This window comes from Schistocerca cancellata, chromosome 7, assembly GCF_023864275.1.
Source record: "Schistocerca cancellata isolate TAMUIC-IGC-003103 chromosome 7, iqSchCanc2.1, whole genome shotgun sequence".
Lineage (NCBI taxonomy): Eukaryota > Metazoa > Arthropoda > Insecta > Orthoptera > Acrididae > Schistocerca > Schistocerca cancellata.
In genome coordinates, this window is record NC_064632.1 from 183528522 (window position 1) to 183550298 (window position 21777).

The 21777-nt window shown below is 39.2% G+C and overlaps 1 protein-coding gene across 1 annotated transcript in view; it reads left to right on the forward strand.

Annotated features, from left to right (window-relative positions):
* Positions 1-21777, forward strand: part of LOC126092627 (malonate--CoA ligase ACSF3, mitochondrial) — a 78286-nt gene that overhangs the window by 9441 nt on the left and 47068 nt on the right. Inside the window, exons 2-4 of the mRNA XM_049908346.1 lie at positions 1222-1601; positions 9856-10040; positions 17747-17876. Coding sequence (XP_049764303.1) covers positions 1223-1601; positions 9856-10040; positions 17747-17876 — 694 coding nt within the window. The 5' untranslated portion in view covers position 1222. The remainder of the gene's footprint in view (positions 1-1221; positions 1602-9855; positions 10041-17746; positions 17877-21777) is intronic.

The window sequence follows — 21777 nt, forward strand, 5'->3', positions numbered from 1 at the left end:
AATTTAAGCTCTGAATGATTCCAATATCTGCCAATGGTCTGTACTTTTACAAAGTTACATTGACTGACATCCAATCGTAGTGCTCCACACTTTTTTGCCAGGCATAGAGAGAGAGAGAGAGAGAGAGAGAGAGAGAGAGAGAGAGAGAGAGAGTACATTATCTTAGAGTGTTTGAATGAATTTATTTCATACTTTTTGGAGAGCATCCATGTAGCGAGATGCCCCAATAATTGTCATTTTGTGGCTGCACGTTGTTTCCACACAATCTGCCAAATGACTGCTGGAAGTTAGATGACACTGCAGCATACACTGGATAACTGTCACCATTACAAGTATCAACATCTACTACTGTAGTTGCAGTAGTAATTAAAAAGACAGGTGAGTTAGGAAGGAGATTTGACTTGGTGCCAAAGAAGCCTTTTTAGCCTTTATATCTGGATAGACTATAAAAGTTTCTCTTGTGTAAAAAAAAATAATAATCAAAAGAGGATGGATAGATTTAAATTTATTTTGAACACAGTATGTATATATAGTTATGAGGAAGCAAGACGTTGTAATTAAAACATTTGAAATTACAAAGACACAGAATGTCTGTCCAGTACTTACCTTCAAGAGACAAATTTCCAAGTACTGTGAATAAACACTTAAATAAGTTAAAAAAACTATTCCTAACTTTCAGAACTATTTGTCACTTATTCAGGGAGGGAAACGGATAGGTTTGACAAGGTTAAGGAGAGTATTGGTCACATAGACCTCAAGCTGCGGGAGTCCCACATGTTTGAGGATGAGGGAAGAACTGCAAGTAAATTAGTTCAGTAGATAACTTTTGCCACAGTAGTGAATTAAATTTGGAATGGATGTGTGTGTAGTTCAGATATTATGTGCATCACTTTATAGACCATAGATCAGAAAAGCTCAGATTCTTATACATTGACTTAAACAAACCATTTTGTTTTATTTCAAAAGTTTTGTGGCCATTTCTTCACCTGAGCTATACAAAATTGATTATCATGCCCAACTTTTTGTAGTGCTTGTGAACAGTCATTTGTGGCATGAACAGTTTCAAAAATTGTATCAATGACAGTAGCCCCATAAGAGTCTCAAATGAAAATATTGAACATGTGTGTGGTCATGCACTGCTGCGTTAATGGCAGACTGATGAGAATTCTTGTCACTGTAAAGGTAAATATTGAAAGTTTATCAGTGTGCTTTATGTTGCAGGATGTCTGTTTTACTGCGACAGTCATTGTCCCGCTTAACTCCATTGTCTGCTGTGAGCTGTACGCACCTTCAGCAGCTGCACTCTCAGCAGCCAAGTGTGGACCTGTGCACTCTCACTAAAACCTCTGCAGAGCAGCAAGGTCGTCTTCCAGTGGTACCTGTTTTCAGGCAAGCACTGTCTTTCCCTGCTGAATCAATCGCTCTGAGGGATGCCTACGGAGAGTACACATACCGTGGATTATTCCTCAGCAGCCGACAGTTAGCTGATCAGCTTACAGACTCATTTGCCGGAAGACGTGGTGAACGAGTTGCATTCCTGGCTGGCAATGAAGCAACTTATCTGATTATTCAGTGGGCATGTTGGATGAGTGGTCAAACAGGTGTGTACACTACATATTTTCACAGAGCTAGTGGTACTCAATACTGGAAACAGCTCATGTTTAATTTATGATTTTCCATGGTTTGTTGTTTTGCATCTGTTTGTTTTCTGTGTTAATCAAGTTTACTTAATCTTATTATGGTGCTCAAAAGATTCACTCCTACCCATTTAATAAGCAATACACTGACAGTGATGTTACTCATGATACTGGGCTTCATATATTTTGCATAAAATTTGTATATGATAATCCTGTATTTAATGATTGTTTAGATTTTGTAGCATCATCACCATCTCATGCTGCTGCTCCTCCTCCACATCCCAACAGTTGGTGGTCTCTTTCTTACTTTCTCTCTTTCGAAACAGTTCCCTTGATGCTCTTGTATTTTCTGCCAGCTTTAATCCCATCCATGCATTCCTGTCATTGTCCTCATCCTTCCCCTGTTCCTTCAGTCAACTGCAAATCAGTATGGGGGAGGAGTTACCCAGATTTTCAAATCTGGATTGAAGGGTTTCTGTGTGGCACATTCCTTTTATTCTGTGCAGCAGTTTCTCACAGTAACTTAGTGTTTTTTGTCTCAATGTTACTTATTTGCATGGGTTACCTCAAACTTTGTTTTGTATTCATAGGTTTTATTTTTTGTTGGAGTCACTCCCCCTCCCTCAACCCCCAGTAAGAATAATTCTGGCTTACCTGTCCTCCCAGAAATATCAGGGGAAGGTTTTTATTTTGCCTAGCAGTGGATGTTCAGGTTAGGTTTCTTGTTTCTCCTGTTCTACACAGCTCCTCAATCCTGCCTTTTTTATTGGGGGGGGGTCTTCTGACATCCCATGACAGGTTTAATATTTGTATCCAGTGTCTCATTTCAAAAGCATACTACCTTTTCTTTTTCACCTTTTTGACTCAAGTTTATAATCAATACATGCACATATTTAATATACAAATCTTTAAGAACTGTTTCTTACAAATTACTGGGAATGATATTTGATGTCAGTGGTGGTCTATTTCTGGAATTTATTCTTGTGCCCTGACTAATGTTGCTTTCACGCCCATTGTATTTCTGCTATCCAGTTTTGTGTGCTTCTAAATTATCTGAAGGCGTTCCTGTGAGGCTCAATATTCCTGGTTACAAACTTTTACACCAGAGAAAAATTTGAGGGTCTCACTGGAAACAATCGTATCACTAGTAAGGGAGTCTAACCACAAAACTACACAGGCAGTCATGCAAAAGACTTATTATTATTATTGACAGATACTACTACTTTCCAGAAATCATGTGTGTCTCCGTTGTTCCACAGATAATGTGGAGTGAGTTCTAGAAATAGCAAAATAATACTTTCATGTAATTAGTCAGTTAATAAATAACATTAACCAGCCCCACCAAATAAATAAATAAATACCACTTATTTTGGTTAAGTGAGTGGGTGGCCTGATGACCAAATGCCACAAACATGTTTCGCTAAGTCCACTCAGTATGTATATAAACAATGGTTTGGAATGAGACCGTGGTGAGCACAAGATTCCGCATTAGTTTCCGATCAGTCGCTAAATAAAAGTTATAATGCCAATAGATCAGGCTCATCTGAAAAGAGAACAATATTAGCCTTTCACAATACTACAATTTTCTTTTCTTTTAGACACTTTATATTACTTGGGAGTGCATTAAAGATTTTTGTACTTGTGTACTTTACCCCTTTTTGTACCAGAGAGAGATTTTTCCATTCACAGTGCATATCACCCTTCCGTCTTGTGTTATAATGACGGTATGCCTCATTTGTTTCATATTCAGAGAAATTGAGAAGAGTGAAAGCCATGAGTGAGTGGAGATATTGTGAGGTAGTGGTTAATATACCTAACTGCTTAAAAAGATTTCGACATGAGGTTCTTGAAGGGACACTACATATAACTCGGACTACTTTTTTCTGACTTACAAAAATTTTTTTTGAAAGTGGTGAGTTGCCCCAAAAGATTATTCCATAGCACATCACTGAATGAAAGTAGCCAAAATATGCAGACTTTGATACATTGATGTCTCCAATTTTGGAGATTGTTCGGATGGCAAATGTTGCTGAGCTAAACTTTTTTAGTCTTTGCTGTATGTGGAATTCCCAGTTGAGCCAGTTATCTATGTGAACGCCTAGGAACTTTCTGCACTGAACGTTCTGTAACTGTATTTGGTGGGCAGTACATACCAATAACTTTATGTTTAGCTAAGCTGCTTGAATGGGTGTTTATGTGGACCACAACACCAGCCATTTCAGTTGTTCCTTCTTTGCAGAATTGTTCAACAAATGAGATTTTCTTAAAGGTTCTGTAATTACTAACAGGTGTGGTGAATTCTCATCCACAAATACTTGCAGCAAATTGAGTTTATTCCTAAAATACTCCACATTTAGATGCATTATTCTAAAGGGTACTGATATTTTACAACACTTTGTGACATGGTATTTGAATCAGTTGAATTATTACACAGGTCTTTAACACTGCACTGTAATGACAATGGATGGTGGCCTCATACATACATTAATCCTTGTTCCATAGATCATGAATACGACATTTCGTAATGATGTGGAACATGTCACCTTAACATAAGTTTTCATTAATGATATGAATATAATAGAGGGAAACATTCCACGTGGGAAAAATGTATCAATGATATGAATATAATAAGTCACATCATCTTTGTTTTTAGATATATAACATAAGTTTTCTTTACACAAAATAATTAATCAAATAATTAATTTTTTTATTTTTATTTATTTATTTATTACAGTTACTACTTCATATCTAAGAATTCATCTATTGAGAAGAAGGAGTTGTCATTCAGAAATTCTTTTAATTTGCTTTTAAATGTCAGTTGGCTATCTATCAGACTTTTAATACCATTTGGCAAATGACCAAAGATTTTTGTGGCAGCATAATTCACCCCTTTCTGTGCCAAAGTGAGATTTAATCCAGAGTAGTGAATAGCATCCTCATAAAGATTAACAGATAATTTTAGCAGCACTCCCAATTTCTTAGCAGTAATATTCACTAAAATTGTGATTATTTACAGCACAGTATCATTGAACTAATTAAATCTCATCAGTATTGAAAGTCTGAAAATCTATGCAAGTCCTCTTGTTAACCATACCTCTAAGTTCACAAAATCGAAGTCCAAAATTTGTTGAATTTGTGGGACACACGTGGGCCAAACGACAACCTACCAAGACAAGGACCAAAGACCACGTGCTCTGCTGAGCATGCTTACTTGTAAACTTGGTCACATGACCATCATTGGAGTAAATGTAGCTGCTTTACTTCTGACCATCGTCCAAGTTTTATACTGCAGTTTTCATACAAATTTATAATCATTTCTGAGTTCGTCTAATTACTTTACAATAAAATATAATTTAAAGAAACTTTTTCAGCACTTCACATTATAGGAAATACTTGTAGCGTCACAATACAAATACAGGACTATTTAGCCACATCACATAACCTATATGTTGATTTACAACCTATTGATTACAATTACCTTTTACTGTCATGCTGTGAAACATGCAATAATGATAAGTATTATTTGCACAAAACATATTGACATCAATCTCTGCTCTGTGTATGTCAAGTTGAATGGTGACTTCCTTCTTGTCTCCCAGTCTCCCCCACAATTTTTTAAATATAAATAAGAGACAGAAGTGAAACATATTAGCTACAAAAGGTAGCAGGGAGTATGCTGTCATCCTGACCAAAGTGTTAGTACAACAAAATGTCTGATCCATAGCTTCCATGAGACTTCGAACAGGATCTTTCAGAATAATAAGATTGTGTCGCTAGACCCATTATTCTGTGTTGTAGATCTAATTTATAAGTCATTTAAAGCACAAAAATCAACAAGGAAGTGAATGTTACAAATATCAGTTTTTTTTAATTGGTTTACTTCTATCTTTTCAGACCCCAGCAGATAGTGGCTTGCACCATGATCATAAATTTTGTTCTAAAAAGCACATCTAGGAATTTTTAAGTGATTTTTAATGAGAAATTAGTGGTTTTTAGTCTGCCACTTGAAATTTTCCAGTATTTTATCTAACATTCTCATGAGAGTATGAGGGTGTGCTGAAAAGTAATGTCTCCAAATTTTTAAGCGAAAAATCTTAAATCCTTTTAAATAGAACAAATTTTATTAACATTGTACACCTTCATACATCACATCCACATATTTGCAGCCCTCTGCTTCTAAAGAGCTCCAAATTGTAGCATTTAACATGGCAGTTTGTAAAATAGCTATATTGGTGAATGGGAAACAGCTTGCTTTAGTCAAGTTTTGTATTCGAAGAGTTTGTTCACTCATGGAGCATCCTCTCCTTCATCATGACAATGCCAGACCACACACGAGCACTGTGCCATCTACAACAGTCTGATGCCGTAGGCTAAATGTCATCAGTTATCGTCCATACAATCCTGACTTGGCTCCAGCCAATTTTCATCTGTTTCCAAAACTTAAACAACACCTTCAAAGATTTCATTTTAATAGTGATGAAACAGTGCAAGCAGATGTGAGTTGCATAACTGTTAGGGAAAGTCAGACACTCAACAGTGATGGTATCAGTAAACTGGTCTCTCGTTGGGAGGAATGTGTTTGGCACCAGGGTGACTATGTTGAGGAATAAATAAAATCAATCAATGGAAAATCCAGGATAAAAAATGACGGTATTATGAAAGGACAGATTGCAACTCACCATATAGTGGAGATATTGGTCACAGACAGGCACAACAAAAAGACTGCTAAACAAGTAAGCTTTCAGCCAAAAAGCCTTCTTCTGAATTAGACAACACACACACACACACACACACACACACACACACACACACACACACACACGACCACTGTCTGTGGCTGCCAAGAAATAAATATGTAGACATGAAGAATAAAGGTATAGACTGTTAATAACATTTATTTTATTTAAAAAGTGTTAAGAGTTTTCACATAAAATTGGAGGCATTACTTTTCAGCACACCCTCTTAAACTCTTAATGTCTCCCATTAATTTCACAGTATTTTAACCCCACACATGGACGTCTTATTTTAATATGGGGTGCAAGCAGTCTTTTTGCAGATAAAAAAATAAAAAAAATATTAAAAAATAAATTTTTCTGGATCCTTCCAATGAATTAGAGCCTGCCGTTTGTATTATCTGCAAGTGAGCTTGCTCTGTTTCTCCATGAGAGAATGGTGCACGCTCTGCCACTTGACCCTGAACATAAATATGTGTAATGTATTATGCATACATGGGAAAACAAAAGTACTACTGTACAAGTACAATGTTGATGATAAACTGTGGGAACAGTACATACTGTAAAAAATGTACAGTAGGTGTAACTATCGAGAGCAACCTTAGGTGGAATGGTCACATAAAACAAACAGTAAGAAAAGCAGACACCTGACAGATTCATAGGAAAATCTTAAGAAATGTAACACATCCACAGAGAAAGTAGCTTATGTGATGCTGCTGCTTGTTTGACTGATTCTTGAATATTGTTCATCAGTAAGGGATCCTTACCAAGTAGAACTGATAGAAAAGATCCAGTGAGGGGTGGTGTGTTTCATCTCAAAATTGTTTGGTTGGTATGAGAGTGTTACCAAGATGCTAAATAACTACATTGGCAGTTGTTAAAAGATAGACATTATGTATCACAGAGAGGTTTACTGTCGAAACTTCGACAGAGCACTCTGTAAGAGTCAGAAAACATATTGCTTCCTGCCACATACATTGTGCATAATGACGACAGTGAGAAAATTTGATAAATTAGAACCAATACAGAGGTTTGCTGACAATCATCCTTCACACAGCCCATTCGCGAATGGAACAGGGAAGGGTAAATCAGTTAGTAGTACCGGAAGTGCCCTCTACCACACACCATTAGGTGACTGCGGAGTATGATGTAGATGTAGGTAGATGAGTTGATGTGATGATTACAATTCATGTCACCTCTTGTTTTCACAACTAGATATTTATATGACATAATTCATTGTATTAACATCTGTTACATTTTTAAGTTTAATGAACTGGAAAATTTCTCATTGTAAAGATCTCGTTGTCTGTATTTGCTCTTGATTCATGTTAAGTCATTATAACTAGTTAATGCTAAACTTTTCTATCATTAATAATTTCTCTTAGATAATAGTCTCACCTTCAAAGAGTATGAGATAATATCCAATACCATCAGTTGTCATTAATGTACTGTATAACCCGAACAGCTAGCTCTGTTGCGTTTTCCTTGGGTATGCCAGAAATTACGTCTGTGCCCATCGATGACATTCAGTCCAGTGTACTGTGCTGTGTTCTGCACATTAGGAAGCTATCAGCACAGTTGTGACATTCCCTTTACCTGTATTGCAACTGATACCAAGTGCCTTTAAGTCTCATATCTTGATTTTATGAAGTAATATGCTGAGTGTAGTACTGACTTTAGAAAGGCTAGTGCCAAGTAATGTGCTTTAGACAGCAATTAAATTTGAGTAGTGTTTCCCACTTTATTTGCACTTTACAGTTTTTGATGGCCCGTTCCAGTCTTACAGTACACAGTTCCTATGGTTAAAAGAATCAAACCTCTCCTTCCATGAACTTGTCCACACTATAGTAACTTGGCTACAGTGCACTGACACACTACTTGTTGAACACCAGAGGGGCATAAGATGCAGAGTTATAAATATGAAATTAATAGTACACATTATAGTTTTCAATAAATTCACCAAAATAGATCACTGCATCCAGTGTGTAACATTTCTGTAACATTATCACTTAATGCCAGCATGTATGTTAACCGGGTGTGATATTTTACCTGCGAAGTTGTACAGTTATTAGCTTGTACGAGACTTTCTCATACCAGTAGACGTAGTTGTTTCGTGTTTAATTTCCAGCTGCAGATTTTCACAGTTAAGTTAAACACAGATGTTATGCGATTCACATCCGGAGCCAGATTGACACTAAATGCCATAAAGATGTTAGCATCGTGCTAACTAGGTACATACTTTGACACGGGGTGTTAATGTTACAAGTGGACCCTGCAGATTTGCGATTCCTGGGTGGGGTGGGCTATTTAAAGACTAGCGTACAGATATTTGTTAATCTCGGAAACTACGGAATATTTTGAAAATCGGCTGGATTAGATTTCACTGTTCTAAATGGACTATAAGACTTTACTGCTTCCTGGTTTACGAAAAACATTGAAGGTTAATAAGATATAATGGTATGTAGAACCATCTTATGCTTCCTCGTTGGAAATACCTACTTAAGAGTTGGGCAACCATCTAGAAATTATTTTACCTTATGCAAGATTGTAATTAGTGGCTTAATCAATTAATGAGAGGTATCATCTGATTTAGAAAAAGTATGTTCTCAGAAAGAGAGGGATGACTGCTTTTGAATGAACAGTAACAGTATTTCAGATTCCGCCGATTAGTGTGGAAGGTTTTCCCCATTATGTGTTGTAAAACTTTCAGTTAGTCATAACATTCAATTAATCAAACAGCTAGCAAAACTAATTGCATCACTGAAATGAGAATGTTCAATATAACCAACTGGATAATAAATTTAAATGGAACTTTGCCTAAATAACACTTTGAAATATTTATGAACATATTACATATTTTATGTGCAGCTGTATTAAAAATTGAATGAAAAATCAGGAAAAAATTTGGTTATCGATGACCATAGAAGACATACCAGATGGAGGGTTTCCAACATGCTACATCTCACAGTCTATAACATTTACAAGTCTACCCAGAACTGTGTGTCCAACCTAGCATCTGAACCTGTGATGGCACTACTTGTGTAGTAAATGTTAGGGTTCACTGGCAGTTTTATTATTGATCGGTCTTTACACAATCTTAATACGCTACTACCAGTGTTCACAGGCATCTTGCCTTCTTCTAATATCACTGTCCCTTTTGCATAGAGTCCATTGCAGCTTCTTCACTACTTAGAATGCAGAGTGCTTGGGATGAAGCTATGGTACGGCATAGTCGAAGTTACAAATATTAGTAAACAATGTGCTTTTTATTGTTCCACATTGAGGAAAAAAGAACAAAAAATGTAATATTGTGATGGTAATTAATTTTGTCATATAGGTACTTAAAGTTTGAATAAATGCCATAGAAAACTGGATTACAACACTGCACTAGATTGAGAGCTACATATGTGTTACCTCACTGTCAGTTTGCATAAAGTCTAAAATTAAATATCTAAATTTATTTGAAGAGCAGTGATTGTTCCCAGCTGTTCCTCTGAGCAGTGTGCACCCTCCACAACTGTTGGAATACTTCATCTCTGACAGTGATGCAGGAGTAGTTGTTGCAACAACTGAACATGCTGATACTCTACAGAAAGCCGCTGGAGACAAGCGCAAATTTATTGTCCTTGACTCGACACTACGCACTCTTTCATCCAGGAAAGCAGATCAGGTACGTGCACCATGAACTCGTAGTAGGATTATATGGTACAACTTTTTGTTAAGAATATTTATCAGGAGAGATTATAATTTTCAAATATGAATTAAATTAAAAATAGATTTATATTATTTTCTCTCACTGCATTATACATGAAGCAGGTTTCACACTATTTCGTAGGTGATCAGTTCATTGCACTCTTTGCAATGTCAGGAAATCTTGTTTTACTGTTAGGGAAAAGAAAAATAATTCCAAACCAATTGTACTATACCCATTGAGTTTGTCATTCTTTGAGACTTCACGGAGCTGTTTCAAAACTTATCATCGACATCAAACTCTGGAGTAATTAGTTCTGAAAACCATACTTATGATCATAACATTCCAAGTTTGAATTGAAAATGTGGTTTGTTCTAAGTTTTGCAACTATTAGCAATGATTTTTCAATAGGTTTACAATAGTTTGTGGTTTGGCATTCTGACAACAGTTCAGCTGCAAAGTTGGCCAACTCCTGTAGTAAGAAAGCTACCTAACAACAATACTTTCCTTCTCTTTACTGTTTCACTTACATGCCTACTTCACTGATTACTACTTAGCTTCTTGTGCTATGTATAAAACTATATTCAAACCCTGCAAATCACTGAAGTGCATGGCGGAGGGTACTTCCCATTGTACCCGTAATTAGGTTCCCTTCATGTATGGAATGCTGGAAGAACAATTGTTTGAACACCTCTATGCAGACCGTAACAAGTCTAATCTTGTTTTCATGGGAGATTGCTCAGTTTGCAGTTTGCTATAGTTTGGCGGTGGCCATTCACATGTGCAGTCAGCTGGTTCAATGTCATACCCGTATAGAATTGGAGCATGTATGATATATAACATGGTTGCTTTCACATGTAACCCTGCCCTTTATAGGGTAGGAAGTTCCTGTGACTGGATTTCGGTATGAAGTGGTGGGTAGGTATATGGGGCAGGTCTTCCACCTCAGTTGGCCACAAGGAAATGATCCACGGGGTGCCGAATTGAAGTAGGGATGAGCAAGGATATTCTGTATGTTGTGTGAGTGGCTGAATACTACTTTGGGTGACGTGAGTAGGATTTTTTGTAGGATATTCCTCATCATCAAGAGGTAGTCAGAGCCCTGGTGAAGGAAGTTGTTGAGCTTTTCAAGGCCGGGGTGGTATGGATGATCAGAGGACTGCTCGTCAGTGGATGGTTAACAGGTTTACTGGTGCAAATGGAGGAGATCACATGGGATATTTGTAGGTGAGTTGGTTAGCATACTGCTGTGAATAAAGACTCTGGAAAGGTTATTGGTATATTTCAACAGTGCCGGCTTACCACTGCAGATGTGATTTATGGGTAGTGAGGCTTTAAGGAGGGGACTTATAGAACAGGTGACAGCTGTCAAATGGAGGTACAGTTGGTGACTGATACGCTTGATAACAGTTGTATTTATGTAGCCATTTGAGAGGTGGAATTCAAAATCTAGAAAGGTGACTCATTGAGTTGAGAAGGTGAGGAAGATTTGGAATTAAGTGTTGAAGTTATGGAGGAAACAGCAAAGGTTGTCCCTACAATGAGTCCAGATCATGAAAACATTGTCAGTGAATCTAAACCAGACAAGGGGTTTTAATATATGACTGTATAGGAAGGATTACATCAGATGCGCCATAAATAATTTTACATGGGATGATGCTATGTGAGTACTGAGATGCTGTACCCTTGTACTAGAAACTTTAAAAACAGACTACAGCTGAGGGCGTGTAGAGGACTAACCAAGCAGAGCTCTGCAGCTACTCGGGTCTCATGGTGTCATAGTAGATGGCAGCACACTTTGAGTCTGTGCAATAGGCAGATGCCCTGAATGTGAGAATTACCAAAACCACAGGTCAGGTAAACGCATACTCTAGCCACAAGGTTGGGGAAATCCACATCCGGCCATTTACGTGAAACATGGAGGGGTAGCTGCCATGGCTGAATTGAGTGTCCAGAACAAATAGCAAATAAGACTAAATCTAATAAAAGCCTAAACGCAAATAGTTACAGAGAAACAAGTAACATGTTTTCAAAGACAAAATTAAGATAAATGAGTGGGTGGAAATACGCCCACAATTCGAAGTGTAATTTTTAAGCTATTCCATGTTAAATATTTTATGTGTAAAATGAACTTTAAAAATTAATATCTTGACAATGCCTTAAATGATTTTTCATAAACGAAGTGTCTATGGATAGGTCTCATTGAGCACTATCAGACCACCACAGTAGATTTTTTTGTAAACATTACCTATTTCGAATTACAGGCCAGAATGTACATTCTGCATGTAAAAACAAGAGATTTACATAAATAATGAATAAAACATTAAAAGTAGTGGCAACATTATGAAGTAGACATAGATAAAGAAGTATGAATTATTTAGTTTTAATTGTTTATATTTATTAGCAACAGAACAATGCTTAGTAGTGTATACCCAAACAAAATCATTATTTATGTACAATCTACTTTAAGTTAGAGAAAAACTGAGAACAGCACTAGAAAGATGATGAAATGTATATCTAATTGGTGTATGATACTTCTGTATAGTTTTTAAATATTTTGTGGAAATAAAAAATGTGTTTGCTTGACCCACATCATGGTGAGGGCTTAAATAAGCAGCAGCCATCTTTCAAAGGTGTAATGTATCGAAATTATTTTGAGTGTTGAGTCGTAGGCTTGTGATATTAGTGTTTGTTGCTAATGAATACTGCGAAATATATTCAAGTTGGAGACTTTAAAATATGTTTTGTTAGGCAATCTAATGTGAACTCTAAAGCTTTACTGTGGTAATGTTGTGGACTTTAGTTAGTTTGTAAGTGTGGGGCTTTAAACTCGGGCTAAAGTGACTTTGATTATTTTCCAGAAATTTATGTGAACATGAGATACTCTTTCATTTCATTTAATCCCTCACTCAGATGTTAATTAATTCAGTGTTAAACTAATATTAACAACAGCAACATTGGAAAATATAGATTGTTTCTTACTATGAATATATGTTAAGTTGCAGACAGGGTTAAAAGATGCTTACACATAATCTTTCAGCCACAGCCTTCATCAGAAAAAGAAAGAGATACGCATACCATTCATTCACACAAGCAAGCACACCTCATCCACACATTACCACCAAGTCCGGCGGCTCAGACCAGAATGCAACTATCACGAGGAATGGAAGCAGCAGTCTGGAAGGGGTGGGTAAGGGATAAGTGTCTAGATGGAGAGAGAGGAGTGCTGTCTGATGGGATGTGCAGGCACTAGACTACCAACAGGTGCAGTATCCGGAGCTTCTGGGGCAGGAAGATGGGGAAAACAGAGTGAAAAAGGAGAGGGCAGCAAGGAGGGTGGGAGACAATGGGGAAGAGGTGATATGACGGAAGGGGTGGAAACTGTTGGGTGGAGGGTGTGGGGGCAGCGTGTTACCCTAGGCTGAGGCTGGGATAATTGTGGGAGCAGAGAATGTGTTGTAATGATAACTGTCATCTGCACATTTCAGAAAATCTGATTGTGGGTGGGAGGATCCAGATGACTCAGGAAGGGAAGCAGCCATTGAAAGCAAGTGTGTTATGTTCAGCTGCATGTTGTGCCACAGGGTGCTCTACTTTGCTCTTGGCCACAGTCTTGTGGTGGCCATTCATCCTTGGTGGACAGCTACCTGGTGGTCATGCCAACATAAAAAGCTGTGCAGTGATGGCAGTAGAGCTGGTATATGACATGGCTGCTTTGACAGGTGGCCCAGCCCCTGATGTTGAGGCTGGTTAAACCTGTGATCCTATGTTCCTGTAACCCACCTGGCCTCACTCTTAGTGACTGTCTTTCATTCACCCATCCTCTTGCCTGTTTCCATTCCAGCACTACGCAGAGCCTTCTATTCCGCCGGCAAACCCACAGTCTTTTTACTTTCCCCTTTTCTGCTCTCGATGCCCTCCGTCTATCCCTCCCCCTCCCTGACCCAGCCTCCTCGTTACCCCACCACTGGACTGCTTCCCCATTATATGCTGTTGTATGCAGTGTGGCCTCAGCAGCCTGAAGCAGTGGTCAGGTGGTGGGTGAGTTGCAATTGCGTGGATGTTTGTGTTTGTTAGTTCAGAAGAAGGTCTTTCGGCTAGAAGCTTACTTGTCTTGCAGTCCTTTTGGTGTACTTGTCTGCGACTCACTATCTCTACTATATGATAATTAGAAATCTATTCTTTACATAATACCATATTGGCATTATTCCATCCTGGATTTTCCGTTGTTTAAACTAATATTAACATGTAGTTAATGTGACAGTGAAGGAATAAACTGAGTTTCGTTAAAATTTAAAATGCTGTGAGTAATGGATGTTATTATTCGCCACAAATGCCTGCTTGCTTTTATTTGAATTTTGTGACTGGATTTTTTTATTTTACTATATAATTTTTTTAAGGGTTAATGTTACAGGTGGGTTGGTTGGCTCCTAGACTGTTTTGTAGCCAACACTTAAAAATCCAGTCACGCATTCAGAGGCACTATAAACAGTGACTTTCTAATTTACAATTTATTTTTTGTGCAGATGCACTTGGGGACTCATGAGCTAGAAGTTTATTGAACAGTATTTTGTGGAATTGACATGAAGGCCACCGCTTTAGCATCACTCATTTATTGTCTGTTACATTGCAGTACCCATGGCAGTGCAATGGATTTGTTTATAGCTTTGATCTTTGAAAGTGAAATATTTGTGGGTGAGGATGTGATTGGTTAGGAAAGGTATCAGGATGATATTGGGAAAAGTAGGGTTCTGTGGCTGAAAGACCATGGGCATGGGGGATGTTGGTGTATAATGATGTCATATCGACAGTGACCAAAAAGGAGTCTGGAGTTAACAGGACAGGGACTGTGGAAAGACGATGAAGGAAATGAGCAGTTTCTTGAATGTTGGTGGAAGGTTACGGACAATAATTTAGAAGACTATGTGGGCATATTCCTCTCTGCCTCCCCCCCTCCCCTTCCTGCTCAGTCCCCAAGGAATAATTTAGTAAGTTAGGTAGTTGACAAAGAATTCACATTAAGAAACAGGGAACATTATTAAGTATTGATATAAGATAAAGGACACTTAAAATAACGAAAGAAATTGGACTAGGTTGCACCTTCACCATACTCCCTCAAAACGTAAACCAGTTTTGCTATGGACAGGACATCACTTCAGAAGGAAAAAAAAAATTCACTTGACAAATTAAAAAATAGGAAATCCTTGCTAAATGTGCATTCTGTTCCTAGACAAATCTTTGATAAGTAAGTCCAAGAACAGGAAGATGTGGAATGTGTGTTTTGAAGCTTTTGTCCGGTGTGTGACGCTTAATGGAAGTGAATGCTGAACAGTGGAAGGAGTCTCAGCAAGAACAAATTTGAAAGTCATGAACGAAATCAATGAATTAAAAAACTCAAGAATAGAAAGAGCAAATATAAATTTGAGAGCTGTTTACCGGGGCATAACATGCCATGAAAGTATTTTTAAGGTATAAGTCACAGAGGTGAACGCAAGAAACATTTCACCAAAGACCCAAACAGAACACTAGAATAACAAAAATGCCAAGGTATGAACAATGAGAAAGTGGTTGCATCTTTGAAACTTTGCTATTAGAATATGAAGATGATCATTGAAATGTTCATTAAGTATGTCAATTATTTTCTGTTGTAGGGCACATGCTGCCAAACAAACTTTTATCCTCTATATTTTTAATTTTTATAATAATAATGATGATGATGATAATGATGATCATGATCAATCATTCTTTCCCAGTTGCTACTTCAGTTATGTTTATCAGTCAGACAACCACATGATAAACATAATTTTATCCACTACTTTCACCATTCTTTGTTATTGCCATGCCTTCACTAAAAGTAAAGTCTTGTTTATATATGTATGATGGAGCAATCTAAAAGTTTCTACCATTTGAAAACATTGTGTGATCCTGTGGATTACTATAATTTCCTTCAAAAAACCTCAACTGCATTTTGAAGTTTCTAGTTCTGTGATAAATGGCTCATTGGTTTGCACATAAAAGGAGCTGCTGTTTTTAAATCCATTCTTCTTTGTTTAACCACAAACATCCTTTAAAGTGCTACAAATATTAACTATTTGCAAGATATGGGGAAGATAGGTACTCATCTACAGTGGATCAATGCTTGGAGCACAGGAACATGTAAGGAAAACAGCATTCACATTAGCTAGCGATCCCTAGCTCTTTTTCTAGCTGTAGTACACACTCTCTCACACACAACCACACATACACTGAAACAGACATTCCCATGGCCATGGCAGATTAATTATTGATACTTGATTATTGAAAGCTGATGAAGGTGGGTAGGGGGTAGGGAAGAACACAAGGACCGGGTAGAGGGAAAGAGGAAAGTCTTTGGACTGCACAATAAGATGAATAGAGTATGGAGGTTACAACAAAAATAGATGTAAGAAGAGGGAGAGGGGGAAGCTGAGAGGGGAAATGGACAGGGTGAATGAGAAGAAAAAGGTGAACGTGAAGATGAAGTGGGTGAAACGGAGGGGGGAAAGAAGGGTGAGGGGTTGAAAAAGGGGGAGAGGAAAGAAGAGAGGGGGCAGAGGGTGAGGGAGAGTGCCCACATTGGGCGGCAGGGGGGGGGGGGAGGAAGAGTGGTGGGAGAAGGCGGTGCATAATCTGGACAGAGGAGGGGTGGTGTGGATGGCCACAAAGTCATCTGTCCAAAGACCTGCTTCGTTTCCACTAACCCACCTTTGCATCCTTTGCTGTCTCCTCCCCACTTCCATCAGGACAGGCAGCTGCTTTCAGTTATCAAGTATAAATAATTGGTCTTGCTGTGGTCTCAGGAGTATGTGTTTCAGTATTTGTCTAGTTTTGTGTGTACTATTGCTAGGAAAGATCTGGTGCTTGAAAGTTAGCGTGAATGCTGGTTTTTTGCGCGCGCGTGTGTGTGTGTGATGATGATGTTTGGTTTGTGGGGCGCTCAACTGCGTGGTTATCAGCGCCCTTACAATTAACTAATCTTTGCTCAGCCCAATTTCGCCACTTTCCTGGATGATGATGAAATGATGAGGACAACACAAACACCCAGTCATCTCGAGGCAGGTGAAAATCCCTGACCCCGCCGGGAATCGAACCCGGGACCCCGTGCCCGGGAAGCGAGAACGCTACCGCGAGACCACGAGCGGCGGACATTTGTGTGTGTGTGTGTGTGTGTGTGTGTGTGTGTGGGTTGCCTTTCCCTTATTTAGCATATTGCTCCATTCAGGAATTTCCATTATTGTTAAAGATACTAATTATATTTTTTTAATTTCTGAGCATATGAAAATGAAATGAGTAGTACAGTATAGTGTACAAAAGGTGTCATAATTTATCTACATTTAAGCTTAATCTTAGATTATAACTAAACAGTCTTTTACACTCAGTTGAAAAGGATGTTGGAGGAAATGTATAATAAAGGAAGTTATCATTTCCCAAACTGTAGTCATGAACAAAAAATGAAAAATCATCCTCACTTATTCTTCTGACATGGATATGAAAATCATGTCTGTGGCTCTAACAGTTGCTAGATGAGGCATAATGAACTTGTGGCACAATTACATTTGATACAATAATGCTTAATGAAAATGTATGCTTGGCTGTCATTCATGTTATGAAAACAACAGTTGCTTTGTATGTGTGGTATTGAAATGAATTTGGTTTTTCTTTTGTAGTTGGGAAGTGAGAATGTAACCCTACCTGAGGAAGCCCATGAACTTAAAGGAGGTGGACAAGAACCAGAGTTTTATGATGACAATGATGCACTTTTCATCTACACGTCTGGAACAACAGGACCTCCAAAAGGTAATTGGGAAAAACATACTTCAGAACAAAATAATGTAAAACTGCTAACATTGAATGGCATAAACACTGGTAGTGTACATAACAAAATAAATGTAGCTTGTTTGTACTAGGGTTTGGCAAAGTAATATGAACACCTGAATAATTTGATATACCCAAATAAGTCTAAATGGATTGATGATCTTCAAACTCAGTAGTTATAGAACACCAAAGACATTTTATTTCATCCTCTTGCACATCAACCCAGTGTTGGAATATTTTCAGGTGAGTGGGTGGGGTCAGGCACTACCTCCTCAGAAGATGTGATCTTGTATTGGGAACAATTCCTGTACCACTAAATGAACAAGGCCATTTAAACATGATTTCTCCTCTGGTGTTGTGTTAGGCACACAAAGATTCTCCAGGAAGGTTGCGGGAGAGGACGACGTGCTGTAAGGATAGCTCCCATCTTTGCAGCTCAGAAAAGCTGGTGGCGGTGGGGAGGAACCAGATGACATGGTTTGTGAAGCAGCTATTGAATACTCACATGTTGTGCTGTGCTGCATGTTATGCCATTGGTTGGTCCACCTTGTTTTTGACAAATGTTTGGCTGTGGCCATTCATTCTTCATTGACAGCAAGTTGGTTGTCATACCAATGTAAAACACTGTGCAGCAGTTGCAGCACAGCTGGTATATAACAGGGTTGCTTCCACAATGATCCAGCCTCTGATGGGGTAGGATAAACCTGTGACAGGACTGAAGTAGGTGTTGCTTGATGGGTGGATTGGGCAGGTCTTACATCTGGTTCTTGCACAGGGATATGATCCTTGTGGCAAAGGATTGGGGATGAGAATGGCATTGGGATGGACTAGGATGTTATGGAGGTTGTGTGGGTGGCGGAACACCACCCTGGGAGGTGTTGAAGTATCTTGGGTAGATTGTCCCTCATTTCAGAGCATGATGATAAATAATCAAAGCCCTGATGGATGCCGTGGTTCAGTCATTCCAGTCTGGACTGGTATTGGGTGATAAGAGGACACTTCCTTGTGATTGGTTCTTGGGATGCCCCGCAGCTTCCAAACCCACCACTTCATTCCCTGTACACCTAACCAACTACATCCTAACACACAACTATTTCACCTTTGAAGGAGAGATATACTAACAAGTTTGCAGCACAGCTATGGGCACACGTATGGCACCTTCCTGTGCCTACCTCTTCGTGGGCCACCTAGAGGAAACATTACTAGCTACCCCAATCCTCAAACCCCTGGTCTGTTTCAGGTTTATTGATCACATCTCTATAATCTGGACCCAAGACCAGGACACCTTATCCTCATTCCTCCACAACCTCAATACCTACCGCTTCACCTGGTCCTTCTCCACCCATCTTGACGCCTTCCTAGATGTTGATCTTCTCCTCTCCGATGCCTCCATCCATGGTCCACATCAAACCTACCAATACCAACTGTACCTGCACTTTGCCAAGCTGCCACCCCTTCCTCACCAAAATATCCCCCCCATACAGCCTGGCCACCCACATTAGATGCGTCTGCAGTGATGAGAATTTCCTTGCCCAGTATGCTGAAGGCCTCAGAAGGGCCTTCACAGACACGTAATACCATCCAGACCTAATTCACAAACAGATCTTCCATACCATACCCTCACAGACGTGTGATCCTCACATCCATCCCAAGAACCAACCTCAAAGAATCACCCCCCCCCCCTCCCTCCCTTCCTTGTTACCCAATACCACCCTAGGCTGAAATGACTGAACCACATCCTTCATCAGAGCTTTGATTATCTATCATCATGCCCTGAAATGATGGTCATCCTACCCAAGTCACTTCCAATCCCCCACAGAGTGGTGTTCTGCCGCCCATCCAACCTCCACAACACCCCAGTCGATCCCTACACCACTCCGATCCCCAATCCCCTGCCACACAGATCATGCATCTACATCTTCATAAATAATCAGCAAGCCACCGTATGGTGCATGGCAGAGGGTACCCTTACCACTACTTGTCATTTCCTTTCCTGTTCCACTCACAGATAGAGTGAGGGAAAAACGACTGCCTGCGAGCCTCCATATGAGCCTTGATTTCTCGTATCTTATCATCAGGGTCCTTACGTGCAGTGTATGTTGGCAGCTGTAGGATCATTCAGTAGTCAGCTTCAAATACCTTCTCAAAATTTTCTCAATAGTGTTTCTCGAAAAGAATGTCATCCTCAATGATTCCCATTAGAGTTCCTGAAGCATCTACGTAACACGTATGTGTTGTTCGAACCAATTGGTAACAAATCTAGCAGCCTGTCTCCGAATTGTTTCAATGTATTTCTTCAATCCTACTTGTCATGGATCCCAAACCCTAGAGCAGTACTCAAGAATGAGTCTCACCAGCATCCTACATGCAGACTCCTTTATAGATGAACTATTCTTTTTTTTAAATTCTCCCAATAAACCAAAGTGGACCATTCACCTTCCCTACCATAGTTCTCACATGCTTGATCCACCTCATATCACTTTGCAACGTTATGCCCAGATATTTAAATGACTTAACTGTGTCATTTTGCTTTCTTCAACTTTCATACCAGACTGGCCAACAAGGGACTGAATGGAAGCCTTAAACCTGCTGAATGATTTCACATAGCCGGCCAAAGTGGCCGTGCGGTTCTAGGCGCTGCAGTCTGGAACCGCGAGACCGCTACGGTTGCAGGTTCGAATCCTGCCTCGGGCATGGATGTGTGTAATGTCCTTAGGTTAGTTAGGTTTAACTAGTTCTAAGTTCTAGGGGACTAATGACCTCAGAAGTTGAGTCCCATAGTGCTCAGAGCCATTTGAACCATTTTGATTTCACATATGACCAGAATTTTCTTGTTCTCTCTGCCAGATCTTTTGCTAAGGTGTGACATTGGTAGTTGTTGTAAGCTTCATACATAGATTTTTTCACAGAAGTGCGAGTTTCTACTAACCTTCGCTTGTCATCATTTTTGCTTTTCCTTTTGAAACTAGAGTGCAATAGCCTCTGCTTATTCAGCATCCACCGAATTTCGTTATTAAATCATGGTGGTTTTTTTCCATCCTTTATCCACTTACTAGAGACATAACTGTCCAGACCATGATTTACAATCTGCTTAAACTTTGCCCATAATTCCTTTACACCCATCTTGCTGGAGCTAAGTGATGTGTGTTCACTGTCGAAGTGAGATGCTAATAACTGCTTATAAACTCTCTCTAGCAGAAACACTGTCCTAGCCTTCTTGACTGATTCATTAACATCCCCCCTCCCCCATGAACCGTAGACCTTACTGTTGGAGAGGAGGCTTGCGTGCCTCAGCGATACAGATAATTGTATCGTAGGTGCAACCACAACAGATGGGTATCTGTTGAGAGGCCAGACAAACATGTGGTTCCTGAAGAGGGGCAGCAGCCTTTTCAGTAGTTGCAGGGGCAACAGTCTGGATGATTGACTGATCTGGCCTTGCAAAATTAATCAAAATGTCCTTGCTGTGCTGGTACTGCAAACGGCTGTAAGCAAGGGGAAACTACACCCATAATTTTTCCTGAGGGCAAGCAGCTGTACTGTATGGTTAAATAATGATGGCGTCCTCTTTGGTAAAATATTCCGGAGGTAAGATAGTCCCCCATTCGGATCTCCAGGCAGGGACTACTCAGGAGAATGTCGTAATCAGAAGAAAGAAAACTGGTGTTCTATGGATCGGAGTGTGGAATGTTAGATCCCTTAATCAGGCAGGTAGGTTAGAAAATTTAAAAAGGGAAAAGGATAGGTTAAAGTTAGATATTGGGTATTAGTGAAGTTCGGTGGCAGGAGGAACAAGACTTCTGGCCAGGTGAATACAGGGCTTTAAATATGAAATCAAATAGGGGTAATGCAGGAGTAGGTTTAATAATGAGTTTAAAAAAAT